We start from the raw sequence: 14,591 nt of genomic DNA, 5'->3' as shown, positions 1-14,591 counted from the left end.
AGCTGCACAGCCCATATAGACTGTAGACACCAACCAGGTAACACGTAAATGAATCCAGTGTATTGTTCATAAGCCTCAGTTTCCACATGGTGCATTTATTTGTCTCTGTTGTGAAATAGCCTGTCTCATGCAGCGCTAAACAACCGTACCTAAATTAACCAACTGCCTGCCTGCTTAACAAGCTGGACTAACCATAATAATAATCAATTAATTGACATAACGTGACGACGATGACCTCACAACCAATGTTATTTGGTGAATGGGACAGCATATGATCAGTATACTATAACTGAATATTTAGTTTGTGTAGATTTACATTAGGTAGAGGCAACACTTGCTGTGACTTATTTGTTAAATGACAAACAGAAAAAGTAGCTTTCTGCCTTGTTGTAGCCTAATGTCGATCTCTTTTAATTTACCAATTGTTACTGTACAATGTTTTATTGACCCTTTGTGTGTTATTAAGATGTTAAAATAAATGCCATTACAGAAAATGTGTTCCTGATTTTTTTTTTTTTCCAAATCTCACACTGTTACATTAAGGCAGCGAAGTGGTTCTACACGCTGCACAAAGTGCCCTTTTTTTCCACTGAGCACCTGCCACCCAAAATGTCTGTGCACGCCACTGGCTATTACTATAGATGGAAATGTTCCAGTATGAGCAAATTACAAGCTTATAACATGCAGAAAAGGTCAGATCTGTGGTTCCCAACTTATTAGGTTAATTTGTGACTTCAGATTTTCCCCTTCTAAACTCCTCAGACAGTTATATTTTATCTAACCTCCTGAGTTCTGCAGAGGTCAAAGCGTGCAATATTTCACAACATTTTTAAACGACTTCGAAATCTTGAATATATAGGTTTTAAAATTGTTTGGAGGTGACCGATGGAGGTCGCTAACGGTTTACTGCAGCCTCTGAACCGCAGCTCCTCCGGTCGTGACTCGTTAGCTTGTCAGTCTTGTTGTTAGGCAGGTTGTCAGGGGCAGCGCGTCAGTTAGCTAACGCTGGATTAAGGGCCTTCTGTTAATGATGACACACTTATGTATCAATTTAAACGACAGTCGGCACATCTGCTTTCTCGCTCCAAACTACCCTGTTTCTTTGGGTAAAAGCAGCGGACACGACGACGTCGAATTTTATCGAAACAGCCAGAGGTTTGCTCCGTAGCTAGCTAGCTAGTTATATTTGCTAACGGCAAGCAGCCAACAACATAATCAAACAGACCTTATCTGTTCGAGTCGTGCAGTAACGTTGCCCAAATAGATATATAATACACCCAGCTTTCTATTGCGGTTTGGTTTGCTCTAGTTTAAAATGGAAGACATTCTGGAGGATTTGACAGAGCAGGAGGAAACCGTCAGCGACGAAGCATCATCGCCCCCCTACAATTCTCCTTTTCGGTCCACTCGACTGCACATCCAGAGAAGTAATGTCTGCTCTCGGGCTTATTTCGTTGTGGTCATGGTCTTCTTTCATGTGTACATCCTGAATGTTATCGCCCTGCTACTCTACGTCCACTACAACAACGGCCCCGGGGATCTGGTCAGTGGAGACGGAGTCTCCTCAGCACCAGTCAGCGACAGTATAAACCGTTTACCCTCTCCTGGCCCACCCTCAGGAGAGCTACATGTGGAGGACTACAGTCAGAGTTTCAGTCTTCCTCGCATTGAGGGGATACGGGTAAGAAATGGGCAACATTTCAGTATGATAAAGCATGCTCTTTTAACTCAGTGATGAAAAGAGTCATTCAATGCACCTTAACTTTGTAAACATATATCTCAAAAGGGTCTGTACATTAAAAAAAAAAATACACACAGGAGTTATTGCTTATTTCCTCAGCCACTACATGCTGTAAAGCCTGGTTGAAAATCATTATAATATTGCTTCAAGGTATTATAGCAAGGGATCCTCAACAAAGACATTGTCTTCTTTACATCTGCAGGTTGGACATGTTCAGCAGGTGTCAGTTGTGCCTGACAAGACGCATGAGATGAGGACACTCAGCCTAAAGCCTCTGCTATTTGGTAAGTACACTGGGGTTTTCGGATTTGAGCTGCTGTTCTTGAATAAATACCATTTCCTTGAGGTTTAGAACACAAAATTTAATCATTCTCAAAGCATGCAAATATAGACCAGCCATATTAAGTTAAACTTAACTAATATGTACATTTTCTACTCAACAACTTTTATTTCTTTGACCTCAGCTGCCTGAAATACAGATTGTTGATGCATACCGAGCTCCTTTGTAACCAGCTCACTCCATTTTGTATCTTCCACTTGAAGAGTTGACCACACATTATTTACAGCTGTTGACTCATGTCGAAAATCTAAATGCTATCCTAGCCATAGCTGGTTAATTCTTGTTTTTTTTAATTTTTCAGTTCAGTTATTTCAAATTCACGAACTGAATACATGAGCCTAATTCCTGCATCGGTGATGTTTCCATTTACGAGCAGCTGCCATGAGGTCCTTGTCTCGCCTTTGCCAGGCGTAAGCCTTGTTGACCACCAGGTGCTCCCCCTGCACTGTGCCTGTTACAAGGAAAGTGCCGCCTCGTGGGTGTTGTCGTGTCATGTTCTTTACACAGGTGGCATCCCTCTCCAACCACAGCTCAATGCGGGAGCGGATCTGCCCACCCAACAAGGGTCCATGCTTCAGGACGTCCAGTTTAGCAGCTAAGGAGAACTGAGAAAGACTTGCTGGACTATATTTGAGTCTTGTTAGACGCAGTTTCACAACTGGAGAGAAAACAGAGAAACACAAAGCTTGAGTGACACCATATGTTTATAGAACAATGCACTCTTGTCACATAATTACAAACAAGAATAGGTACGAAAAAGGGTTGTAGTTGGAAGAATACTGGTACTCACCAAAATCGCTCCGACAAAATGTCTCCAGTGTGTCTTTTGAAGAGGAAGCCTCTTCCAGCTCACAATCCTGACAGCTTGCCTGAGGAACTGAAATAGTCAAACCATTAATTGAATAATTTGTTGAATGGGATCTACTGAAGCATATAAGTCTGTGTAGCCATTTTCTCACCTCTGCGCCCCCCTGGGTGAACAGTGGTGTTGGTGATGGAGGAGATGCACATGAGATGGTCGGCAGGATACTGGTCACACCGCAGAATTTCTGGCCAGGGATAGCCATAGCAACTCATGATTGGCGCGCAGCTGTCTCGCACAGATTCACACAAACTCCTGCAGGGTGATATAAACCTGTTAAAGAAGAGAAAGAGCATTAGCAGTGAACAGTGTCAGGATCTGATCAATAGTATAGTGGTGGAGAACACGAGATTAGATAACATTCCGTGCTCGTGTTTCTTTTTCTCAACTGAGAGGTGATAAAGTGACAAAAGGGAGATTAGGATGCTTTGATGGCCTGGATTCTCTGTGAAACCAGGTTCTTTCCACAGAGATTAGCACCAATTTGCATAGCTGTCAAAAGGGTATTATTCCATGTTAAACCTGCCCTGTTTAACACAATCATTTATCTAACATGTAAGGATTTTTATTTTTACTAATTAAGCTAGTCATTCTTGGTCATTCTCTTCCCACTAGGACCTGTTATACTGGGATCCTGGATGCTGAACTATCACAATAATAAATCTGTAAATAAAAACTCACACAACGATGTCTTTTGAAAATCACATTTACTGTTTTTTTTTGTTTTTTTTTTAAAGAAAATCACATTGACTGGAAAAAAAACCCTGATTGCTCAAAGTTTAGCTATGTGAAAAATGTTTTGTGTAAACCTACCTGTCAAGACAGATGGGAGCAAAGAGAGAGCAGAGGAAGATGCGGGCATCGGGATGGCACTCTCTTGCAAGTAGTGGCAACCAGCTGGCACTCTGTTGCACAGCCTCAGCTGGAGACTCGTGGCCCAGCAGGTTTGGCATCCTCATAGTGTCGTAGCCAATGTTTTGGCACAAGGCCATGCCGGATGGGATGGGGACACAGCGAGAGAAGCTGCGTGGTTCCCATAGTCCACCTTCGCTAACAGAAAGTGTGGACCTGAAGTTGGTAGTAGTACCAGGGTCCTCCCACACCTTACCATCTTCTCCTGCTGTCACTCTTGGCTTAGGAACGCGAGTATCTCCAAATCCAGTTTCAGTGTTACCTACAGTACTTTCCCTGTCCCCGGTCTTGTCCTTTACTCCAGATCGAACCCTGCCCTCTGCCCTCATTCTAGCAGGACTCAGCACTAATGTGCTGCTAGGCCCAGCAAGCAGAAGGAGAAAGAGCATGGAAGCTAAATGGAAAGGCATTCTGGATATAAAATGAGGACAGATCACTGCAGTTATCCTGGGACAAAAGTTGGAAAACAGGAAAATGTGTGTCTATTGAGTAAATGAAGATCTCTGTGTGAAAGTGGAGAAGAGCATGACAGAATAGGTGTATTTATAGTGGGCTCTGAACAGATTTGCATATGAAGGGGTGCGGGGAGGTGTAGCAAACGGTAGGGAGAAGGGGTAGGGTACGTATTAAAGTGTTATGAGAGATGTGGATTCACTTGCATTTATGAGCAAATTTAAGTGTGTTTGACAGAGCTCAAGATTTGTAGCGTTGAGGATTTGGCACTTTGTCACTTTTGGCTTTCTGCCATTTTCATGCCCACTGCTTGAATTCAGGAAGATACTGGCCCGAATGGACTGAAACTCCTCCACCCTTTCCATCCCACATTTCTTCCAACCCTCACTTAAGCATGCTGTCCCACCCTAACCTCTTTGCTGTTTGCACGTTTTTGACCAACCCTCACCCTAAAAATTCCATCTTTGATTAAATTTTATATAATTACTTACAAGAGACTGAAGATGCCCGCAATAGCCAGGACAGAAGAGACAGTGAAGTTGTCACAGGTTGAGGTCACTACTGACCCATAAACCATCAAAAGACATTAATCAAAAAATCCCTCAAAATGGCATGTGGGACATGTGTGTAGACAGTTTGATACATAAAAGTGCATACTGTGTGTACATTTGTATGCGTGTGAACATGTGTGTAGGATACAAACAAAATTGGTGTTGTCCTGCTGTGTAGCCATGGCCTGATTCCTGTTCAGACAAGCAGGTCACTTCCTTTCCGGGAGGAGAAAGAGAGACAGCGGTGGGAGGGAGAAGAGGAAGGCTCAGTCCCCCTTCATTCATATCAGTTATCCAGATTAATGAGCCTTGACTGGACAATAGGGATTAACCGAGGGTACAGTGTAAAAGACACGGGTGACAAACAAGGCCTCTACTGTACAAGCAGCCAACCTGCCGGAAGCCTTTTATTAGGAGGGGAAATGACTGAGAAGCATGGATGGATTGCTGGAAGAAAACACGATGAAATCATGAAATAGTATTGCACAACGTCACACATCTGAATAAATTCTATGAATGGATGAAAGACAATACATAACATAGTATTATTGCTGATGTAACTAATTTTCTAGGAAATGTGGGCAGAACCACTGAAATACATACTTGGGAACAGATATCAAAATTTAGATACCAGAATGGAGGATGGAGAACTGTTTTTGCTCTAGGGTGGTTTTGTGCAATATAGGCAGTAAATATATCATGTGTAAATGCAAATGAGCATGCCAAATGCTTTATACTAATTAATTTTAGCAGTTACTGACTCCTAGAAGCCTGCGCCGTCTACCCCCCCACCCCCCACCCCGGAAAAATCCAGTGTCGTCACTCATTAAAACTGCCTGTGGGACAGACTTTACCACAAATGATCCACCATGGAGTGAAAGAGGGCAATAGCTTGCACTCATTATATACACAGTATATGTGCATCGTCATGTAAGAATTTCTGTCCTTAAACATAACGCATGCAACAAATAAATAACCAACAGTTATTAGATTTAGCTTTATTTTTAAACAGGAACATTAAATAAAAACTTCATGTCTAACTCTATTCCTGTTATCTGTATTCTTTACAGCAAGCAAATAAAATTTTCATTGATTTTTCTTTTCAGAATACAAATCAAATACGTGGTTCTGAAGAAATTCTATTAAGATTTGTCATGCTTTTACTATCACGCATTAATCAGACCGTCTTAAAAATTCTCTCTGAAAGGTTTTGTTGGGCAGTCTCAATAATCAGTTTAGTCGTCTGACAGATCAAGCCAAAAATCTTGCTAATCCACTTAAGGTCTGTCAGCCAGTCAGCAGTTCAGTTGTGCAATAAAATTCCATTTGACTTGTGTGTCTGCAGCGGTTGTGCTACTTTTTAAACTTAAATGAATTTGAGTGATAGATTAGACATCAGTAATTACCAGTATCGATCTGCACGTAAAAAGAAATGGTTTCAGTGTATTTGCTTTTAATCGCTTGGTGGCTTACAGCTAGCTAGCAGTCATGTGAATGTGGAGCCATTAAGCACAACAGTTAATCTTTGAATTTCAGCCACAATTTGCATGTTTTTGATTGGCTTTGCTCAGTCTTCATGCCTGTCTGTTTGATCGAGCATATGTCATAACATTCACCACTTTTGTCTTTTTTGTGTCCTTGTCAGAGATCCCTGGCTTCCTGTCTGAGGAGGAGTGCCGTGTGGTGGTGCAGCTGGCTCAACTCAAGGGTCTGATGGACAGCCAAGCGACAGCACCCAGCCAGGGACAAGAAGAATCAAACCAGCCACTTCTTTCTCTCAGCACAGATGAGGTCTTCAGTCTGTTGGACTTGAACCAAGATGGACTGCTTCAGAAACAAGAGGTAACCTATTTTATACAGTTGCTTCAGGAAAATAGATTTTCAAAAAGATAAACTGTAAGTCATGAAATGTTACACTTTGTTGAAATGAGAAAAACACCGTGGTCTTTTCTGCAGATTGTGAGTCATTCACGCTCTCGAGATGGAACTTGGTTGAGCCCAGACAACTTACGACAGATACTGACTGGTCTGGAAGCCTGCCCAACAGGTCTGTGCTCCCGTGTCTGATGGGTGTCAGTATATTTGTGGCTGTTCTAAGTGATTCCATTTAGGAAAGAAGATCATCTATGTTAAGACACATAAAGAATAGGTTGGAATTCTTTTGTGACACACGAGTAGAATGTGTTTTAAATTGAATGGGTGAATTAATTCATTTTAAAGCCATCGTTTAAAGTTTTAGTTTAAAAAAGTTTTTTTTTTAATTTATCATCTGATTTCTGTGTTTCCAACCCACTTACACGTACACACTTCTACCTATTTATGTCAGTGGGATGTCAAACTCAAATGTGTAATAAATAAATCTACCAGGCTAGTGTTCTGCTGTGGCTGTGTGGTGGTAAGAGTACTGTGAATGGCTGACGGGTGGCTGTGATTGCGTGCAAGTCTTTTTGAGTGGCAAGGCAGGAAGAGGGGTGACACCGTTTTGACCTGATACCATTGTGCCAGGCATTCTACACATCCCAGTCCGGATGTGCCTCGTCCTGTCTCATTAAAAACTGATTATTCTCCACCCCCTTTTCTTAATTTTCCCCCGGATACCCTGCACTCCCTAACTCCCTCCTCCACACTCTTTGGTTCATCCACCCACCCCCCTCCTCCCCGGCCACCTCTTCTCTGGCACCCCAGAGCTATTGTTGCGGCTGGGGCGCGGCCTCCCAGGGGAACTGATGGGGCCAGACAATCATTCAGCTGAGACTAACGGCACATGGTTGGACAAAGAGGGAAGGAATGGAAGAATAGAGAGAAAGGAGGCTGTTGTAGCCTACTCTTAACTTTAGAAGAATTGTTTGCTGAATTATACTGCATTGGAATCTTGATACTGCAAAACTGCAAGACTGCCTTAGTAATTTCTCTCTTTCTGTGTGTTCTTGACAGGGATGCTGACCTTGGGAGACTTTAGGCGTGTTTATGATGTGTCCCAACGTTCAGGAGAAGCACAAAGTGGGAGGCTTCTTAGTCAGTTCAACCAGAGAAGCAAGCATACATGGCTCCACCAAGGCCCAGGATCTCACCATGTGCTGCACACACTCAGGAACAGGTCACTACCTTTATGCGCTATTTCCTGTGCTCCTAATAACCCATACACTTGCAATTGGAATGTAATAGACCATCTTGCTGTCTTATTTCTTTTACACAGAGTAATCAGTCTCACACGCTTGCCCTCTGCATTGGTTGAACTGAGTGAACCACTGCAGGTGATCCGCTATGAGAATGGAGACTTCAGTAATGCCCATCATGATAGCAGCCCTTCCCACTCAGAGACAACCTGTGCACACACACGACTGGCAGGAAACACATCTGCTCTCACAGAGGTGTCTTGCAGGTATGAATGCATTTTCTTTTTTCTTTTACTGTTTAAGTTTTGAGATGCTAGGAGTTATGTAATTGCACAGGTAGAGCAACATCTCCAAATTACCTTAGCTTAAAAATAATTCAGTACTTAGAGATGTGTTTCTGCTGTCAATAGTTGTTTTATGATCAGTATTAGGTACTAATTTATTTGTTTTCTACTTTAATAAAGAAATTGTATGACAAAGTAGTTATCATTTTTCACAAATATGTGTATCTGTTGCTTCCTTTCTTGTTTTACGTCAGGTATCTCACCGTGTTATTCTACCTCAGCTCTGTAGAGGAAGGTGGTGAATCCACCTTTCCTGTGGCAGACAATCGTACCTACGAAGAGCAGGTGAATGTTGTTTCACAATTCATAGTCATAAACCAGCAAAGCATCTCTTCTTTTTATCCGCTATGAAATGAAGATTGCTGTACATGACCTTGCTGCCTCTGATAATGCAGACCAATAATGACCCATGACAAGGAATCTCATATTTAAGTGAACACGGAAGCTTAGACACAAGCTGTTTATGGTTTTGTTTGTCCTAGGCACTGGTCCAGGATGGAGTTGATTTGACAGACACCCAGGAGACATGTGGCAGAGGGAATCTGAGAATGAAACCTACTTCTGGTACAGCTCTGCTCTGGTACAACCATCTCTCTGATGGCAGAGGTAAGAATAGACTGATTTAGCTTTATCTTGTGCAAACACATATGTGAGCAGTCCAGTATGTCGTTTGGACCCTTCTATTGTATTGCTAGCAATAGGCCTAAATCCAGGGAGACTCAAACATGCCAATGTACTTTTTTAAATCGAACTTCTCCGCATGTGGTTCCTTTACACAGCTGAAAGCATACCATTATGTTAGCCTCCTGAGAAAATGGACCATCTCAGCATCTCAGAGAAAAAAGCCCTTTATTCGGTATCAGCTGATAGACATATGATCGACTGAGGGCCTGTAGTGAAGCAAATATTCAACCAGGAGTCTTCGATCTTACTTTTCTACTGCCACGTTGCTTTTTTCCTGGTCATTTGTTGTGTCATCCTCATTTTCTTTTTCTTTTTCATATTTTCTTATGCCACACATTGACATTGGACTAAAATAATAGAATTTTGTTCAAGGAGATTGTAAAAGCTTTTCACGATCCTGGGTGATTTTCAGATATTACATTAACTGCCATACAATCAGGGGTAACCAAGTTTAACAATCAAAACACTGCCATTCGTCTTGAAGTCATCAAGGGCAACATTATACAGTATGATTTGCAGTGTGATACATTGAATTGAGGTGACTTACAGTTATCATAACAGTCGGTAGCATAATAATGACAAGGATTTCTGTCATGTCTGTCTTTCACTAAACAAAACTCTACGTCCCTAAATCCGGCGTTACATCTGAAACTTCATTATGGATGTTGTGGAAATATTTTTTTCCTCTTGTTTACCTCACTGAAGTAGCAATTACACCTATTCCTCTTTTTAAAATGCTGTTTATCTTCTCCGCTTGCTTCCTCAGGTTGGATGGGGGAGTTAGATGAGTATTCCTTGCACGGCGACTGCCCAGTCAGGCGTGGGGTGAAGTGGGTGGCCAACAGCTGGGTAAATGTGGACCCAGATCACCGGCAGCAGGCCCGGTACCAGAGACTAGTGGCTCAAAGGTATCAAGCTAAATCTGGCAGGGAGGACCATTATCAATCTCTTTCACACAGTGACCTCCACCAGGATCTATAGCTAAACCTTTTCATTGAAGCCAGTGAGATCTGATAGACCTTTCCAGTCAGATGTTTCGCTAGAATGAAAATTGCGCAAAATGGCAGCACATACCTTTTTTTCGGTAAATTTGTTTTGGTGAATTTTACTATAGATATTACCACAGACTTGTGGGGGCAAATTAACTGAATTCCTGACAAATAATTTATAAAACAAAATAACAAATACACACCAATTTGACAGGTGAATGGTGTTCACTATGAAATCGCACTTTCAAAAAATTATCTGTAACAATTATGTACAGACGCCATGATATGAGTTGGAAAAAAATGCAGTCATGTCTAAGAAATAGGCCTGCTTGACTGCCTTCTACACTGCCCGGCCAAAAAAAAAAAAGTCACACACTAATACTTTGTTGGACTGCCTTTAACTTTGACTATGGCACTCATTCGCTGTGGCATCGTTTCGATAAGCTTCTGCAATGTCACAGCATTTATTTCTGTCCAGAGATTCATTCATTTTCCCCAAGATCTTATATTGATGATGGGAAAGTCGGACAGCTGTGCAAAGTCTTCTCCAGCACATTCCAAAGATTCTCAATGGGGCTGAGGTCTGGACTCTGTGGAGGCTAGTCCATGTGTGAAAATGATGTCTCATGCTCCCTGAGCCACTCATTCTCAGTGTGAGCCCCATGAATCCTGGCATTGTCATCTTGGAAAGAGTTGGTCATTCAGTATATTCAGGTAGTCAGCTGACCTCATTCTTTGGGAACATAATGTTGCTGAACCTGACCAACCCCAGATCATAACCCTAACCCCCACAGGCTGGTAGGCACTAGCCATGATGAGTGCATCACTTCACTAACCTGGTTAAATAAATGCTAAATAAAATAAAATCATCTGCCTCTCTTCTTACCCTGATGCCTCCATCACTTTGGAACAGAGTAAATCTGGACTCATCAGACCATATTTGTTCCTCGAAGATGATGGTTCACCATTATCCAGGTTTTAATAATGCGTTGGACGGTTCCTATCCTGATTTTAGTCATTTCAGAAATCTCCTTTGTTGTTTTCTGTGCTTGATACAGGCCAAATTATTTGACCATTCTGAAACAAATTAACATCCTTTCTACTACCACAGGATATATCTTCCAACACGGTTGTTTAAGAAATGAGAAGCTCCTCACTGCATCAGCTAGGGTTAAATAAGTTGTTGCAGCTGAAACGTATTCATCACTGCAGTAATTATCCAATGGAAGGCTCTTACCTATTTGCTTAATTAAATCCAGGTGACGAATTTTTTTTTTTTGGTCAGGCAGTGTGTATGGGTTTACTAGGCAACTGCCCCGTTTACAGGTCAATGTTATTTATTCTTATGGAATTGAAGCCTTTTGTTACAAGCCATATCACAATATTCATATGTGAGTGTATTCTTGAGGGATGTTTTTGTGAGATCTTGTATATCTGTTTTGTTCTTCACTTTTGTTTCCAGAGTTAATGAGCTTTTATCATAAAGTGTTATTTAAGAAGCGTTTGCTATACCCACTGCAAAAGCAGGGCTGCTGTAGACTGGACAAAACGATCACTTGTCACACTGGCTGTGCAAGGTCTGTCCTTCAGGTGTAATTTAAACTAAGATTAACTTTGGAATCCCAATTTTTGTGTTTCTTATTCTCACAACTCAAAGATATTTATTGTCTAAGACTATTTATTTGAGTGTTATTTATTACCACCGCCTGGTGATTTAAGTTAAAGTGTGAATATTTATAACGGCTTGATGTTGCACCGAATCTGTCACTGTGTTTGTTTTGCATTTCATTTATGTTCTAAAGTATATAAAGCAATGTTTTATTTGTAGTGCTGTGAGTGGGATCTGTCTTCTTTCATGCTGCTGATATATGCAACAACCACTAGATGTCGTCCAACAACAACTACAGAATTACAGTTTCAGTGATTAGAATGAGCTGGTTCGAACATTCAAATTGTGATATAATTTGCAACAGCTTCATGAGAATCTTGGCCAGCACCTTTTAATATGGATAATCCAATTATATCATATATATCTGGCTCGGACTAGAGTGCAAATGAATATTTTATATCACTTGAGCAAAGGTAGCATCACCACAGATATAGGGCACTCCATTACCAAGTAGTGTTGCATTAAAAATTATGCATAAGTAAAAGTAAAAAAATGTGTTGGCAACAATATATGCTAAAAGTACATCTGAAAGCATCTCATTGTGAAATTATTGATTTATAAATAGGTGAATGTCGGATTTTTATTGCTGCTTATTAACATGTCAGCGATATTTTAGTTTTAAACCTACTTGAGACATAGCTGATTTGAATATTAAATACTGCTTTTTTTTTTTTTTTTTGTTTTTTTTCTGTTTGAAAAGTGGTGATAATGTTGGCGCTGGCTTCCTGCCACACTCCACAAACATGCTGAGGTTAATTGGTGATTCTAAATTGTCTGTAAGTGTGTTTGACTGTCTGTCTTTCTATGTGACCCTGTGATAGACCGGTGACCTGCCTGGGTGTCCCTGTCTTCACCCTAAGTCAGCTGGGATAGGCTCCAGCTGCACCACGCCCCTAGTGAGAATTGAGCGGTGGGCAGATAATGGATGGATGGACTGATGTGTTCTTTTTAGGTAAATACATTGTTATTAAAATATATAATGGAGTGAGAAGTATGTGATACTACAATCTGAGAGGGCCTAAAAATTCAATTAAAATCTATTTACAAGGGCTAATTATGTTCCTGTTGGTACACGAATTCCCTGTTACATTTGTGTGGCTGTTCAAGCAGGTAGAGGGGGTAAATAACATTTCAGATAACTACAGATGAAGTGATTTGGTGGACAAAGTAATAGTCTCTTTGTCTGGGAGCCATGTGGAGGCCACCTTTGTGCCACAGGGCGCCTTGCACTCCAAGCTGGGTCCCTTAAACACAGAGATATGCAGCAAATAGACAGAGCGACTCAGACACCGCTTTAGGCATCCATCTGCAGTTATTTGTGGGATTTCAGGTCAAGGACGTAAGCAGTGTAATAAACCCATCCTTGTGACTCCTCTCATTTTGACTGCTGCTGATGCTGTGCGCACCGCACTGGGTTTCGTTCAGCCAATCACGTCTGCCGGCGGCGGGAGGACGCGGGGGGAGGAGGCGTCCGTCACAGTTAACGGACCGTGCAGAGGATCACATTCTTCGTCCGTTGAACCGCCGCATCCCATACAGGTTCATGGACTTCTGACCGGGCTGCTGAGAGAAAGACAGAAAAAACCCAAAGCATCTTTACTCCAAGGCGCACTATCATTTTCGTTTAACTGTTATCCATGAGATTCTTCAGGCTTACCTTCAAGTGCTTCGTCGACTGCTTTTGAATCTCCTCCGTCAACGGCTCAACTGACCGCGGCGCTTTGTGAAATTTGTTTCCATCTCTTGGCTGAGCTGAGGGGTTCCGACGTGTGGTAATCACAAAAACTGCGATTTTCCTTTTTTTTTTTTTTTTTTTTTTAAAATTAAAAATCAAGGAGGGAGAAATAACAAACTCAGAAAATCAAGAAAAGACAACTGGAGCGCTATATATTGTGGCTACATCTCTCCGTCTGCCTCTCTGAGCCCGCCGGGTGCCTTCTTAGCCAGGCGTTTATTAAACTTCGACTGCCCCCTGGCTAAATTAAAACAGTCAGCTTGCTTTTTTTAAAAATTATAACACTAATCATATATATTTTTGTGCCGCTACCCAACAACATGTCACCAGAGTTGGAAGAGAACAGCCAAGGTGAGTATGACGTATGACCTCCACTGCTTAATAATGACTCCTTTATGTGCCATATGATTCAACCACTAGCTAAACAGAAGCTGGGGGAATGAAAGCATCCATGCTTCCACCACTGCTTTGACGTTGCAGCTGCACATAGCATGCCTCAGTGCATTTCTCATTACATCATGCATACACAATGATACATCACTAGGAACATGGCACCAGAGGTGACTCTGAGCAGCCTCAAATCATTTTGAATCTGATGTTGCTGAGCAGGTGTCACTCCTGGTGAGTACAGGAGATCTGCAAATAGACAAGTTTTATATTGGCATCATCATTCAGGTTGGTAAACCTTGCCCTGATTGTAAAATTAGGCAACTCCTGTACATGCGTCGACCCGCATGGATCTAAGTGTCTAGCATTGTATTTCATTGACATGCACCCCGTTTATTCTCCAGAACAATAGGTGTCTCTTTTATTCTTGACCCAGCAAATTCTTATTAAATATTTAAACTAAGAAAACACAGCATGCACCTATTCCTCTCACAAATGATATTAAACAGCAGGAATAGTCTAATGAGTTGTACCGTAGATGCTTACATCCCTCACCTTCCCCATTCTTTCCCCCTTCTCCATTCACACACCCCCTCAAACTGCTCTGATCTGGATTGATCTGCCTTGCTTTGCATCCAGCACAGAGCGGCTGATACTAATATTCTAGAATGGCACTAACCAGTGACACGTTGCGCTCATTTGTGTTTGGGAGTCTACATGCGTTTGCTCAGTGGTTTACCTGAAAGACGGGAAATGAAAGCTTTGTGAGTAACAGGGGAGCCTGAGATATACCTTGAGGCAGCTCTCT

General features: G+C 41.7%; 3 protein-coding genes across 4 annotated transcripts in view; 2 read left to right on the top strand and 1 right to left on the bottom strand.

Annotated features, from left to right (window-relative positions):
- Window positions 1-974: 974 nt before the first annotated feature.
- LOC111576275 (transmembrane prolyl 4-hydroxylase-like) lies at window positions 975-13,513 on the top strand. 2 transcript variants are annotated; one of them, XM_023281875.3, is made up of 10 exons: window positions 975-1,681; window positions 1,944-2,025; window positions 6,505-6,701; window positions 6,816-6,906; window positions 7,794-7,956; window positions 8,056-8,241; window positions 8,514-8,604; window positions 8,802-8,925; window positions 9,770-9,911; window positions 12,483-13,513. In XM_023281875.3, exons 1-10 carry the CDS (start codon window positions 1,316-1,318, stop codon window positions 12,532-12,534), a joined length of 1,494 nt encoding a protein of 497 aa, XP_023137643.1. In that variant the 5' UTR covers window positions 975-1,315; the 3' UTR covers window positions 12,535-13,513. The 2 variants fall into 2 exon arrangements, with proteins under 2 accessions (XP_023137643.1, XP_023137642.1); XM_023281874.3 differs by lacking the exon at window positions 12,483-13,513 and having other exon boundaries at window positions 9,770-11,819.
- Window positions 2,041-4,372, bottom strand: LOC118471101 (secreted frizzled-related protein 2). Its single transcript, XM_035953591.2, has 4 exons — window positions 3,757-4,372; window positions 3,041-3,216; window positions 2,872-2,958; window positions 2,041-2,739 (listed from the first exon to the last, which is right to left on the bottom strand). The coding sequence occupies exons 1-4, from the start codon at window positions 4,263-4,265 to the stop codon at window positions 2,420-2,422; spliced, it is 1,092 nt and encodes a 363-aa protein (XP_035809484.1). The 5' UTR covers window positions 4,266-4,372; the 3' UTR covers window positions 2,041-2,419.
- Window positions 13,169-14,591, top strand: part of si:ch211-117c9.5 (sodium- and chloride-dependent creatine transporter 1) — a 14,773-nt gene continuing 13,350 nt past the window's right edge. Inside the window, exon 1 of the mRNA XM_023281873.3 lies at window positions 13,169-13,747. Within this exon, the coding sequence (XP_023137641.1) occupies window positions 13,717-13,747 (31 nt within the window). The 5' untranslated portion in view covers window positions 13,169-13,716. The remainder of the gene's footprint in view (window positions 13,748-14,591) is intronic.

This window comes from Amphiprion ocellaris, chromosome 8 (assembly GCF_022539595.1).
Source record: "Amphiprion ocellaris isolate individual 3 ecotype Okinawa chromosome 8, ASM2253959v1, whole genome shotgun sequence".
In the NCBI taxonomy this organism is placed as follows: Eukaryota; Metazoa; Chordata; class Actinopteri; family Pomacentridae; genus Amphiprion; species Amphiprion ocellaris.
Note: the sequence above shows the minus strand (reverse complement) of the source record. Positions and strands in the feature narration are given on the sequence as shown.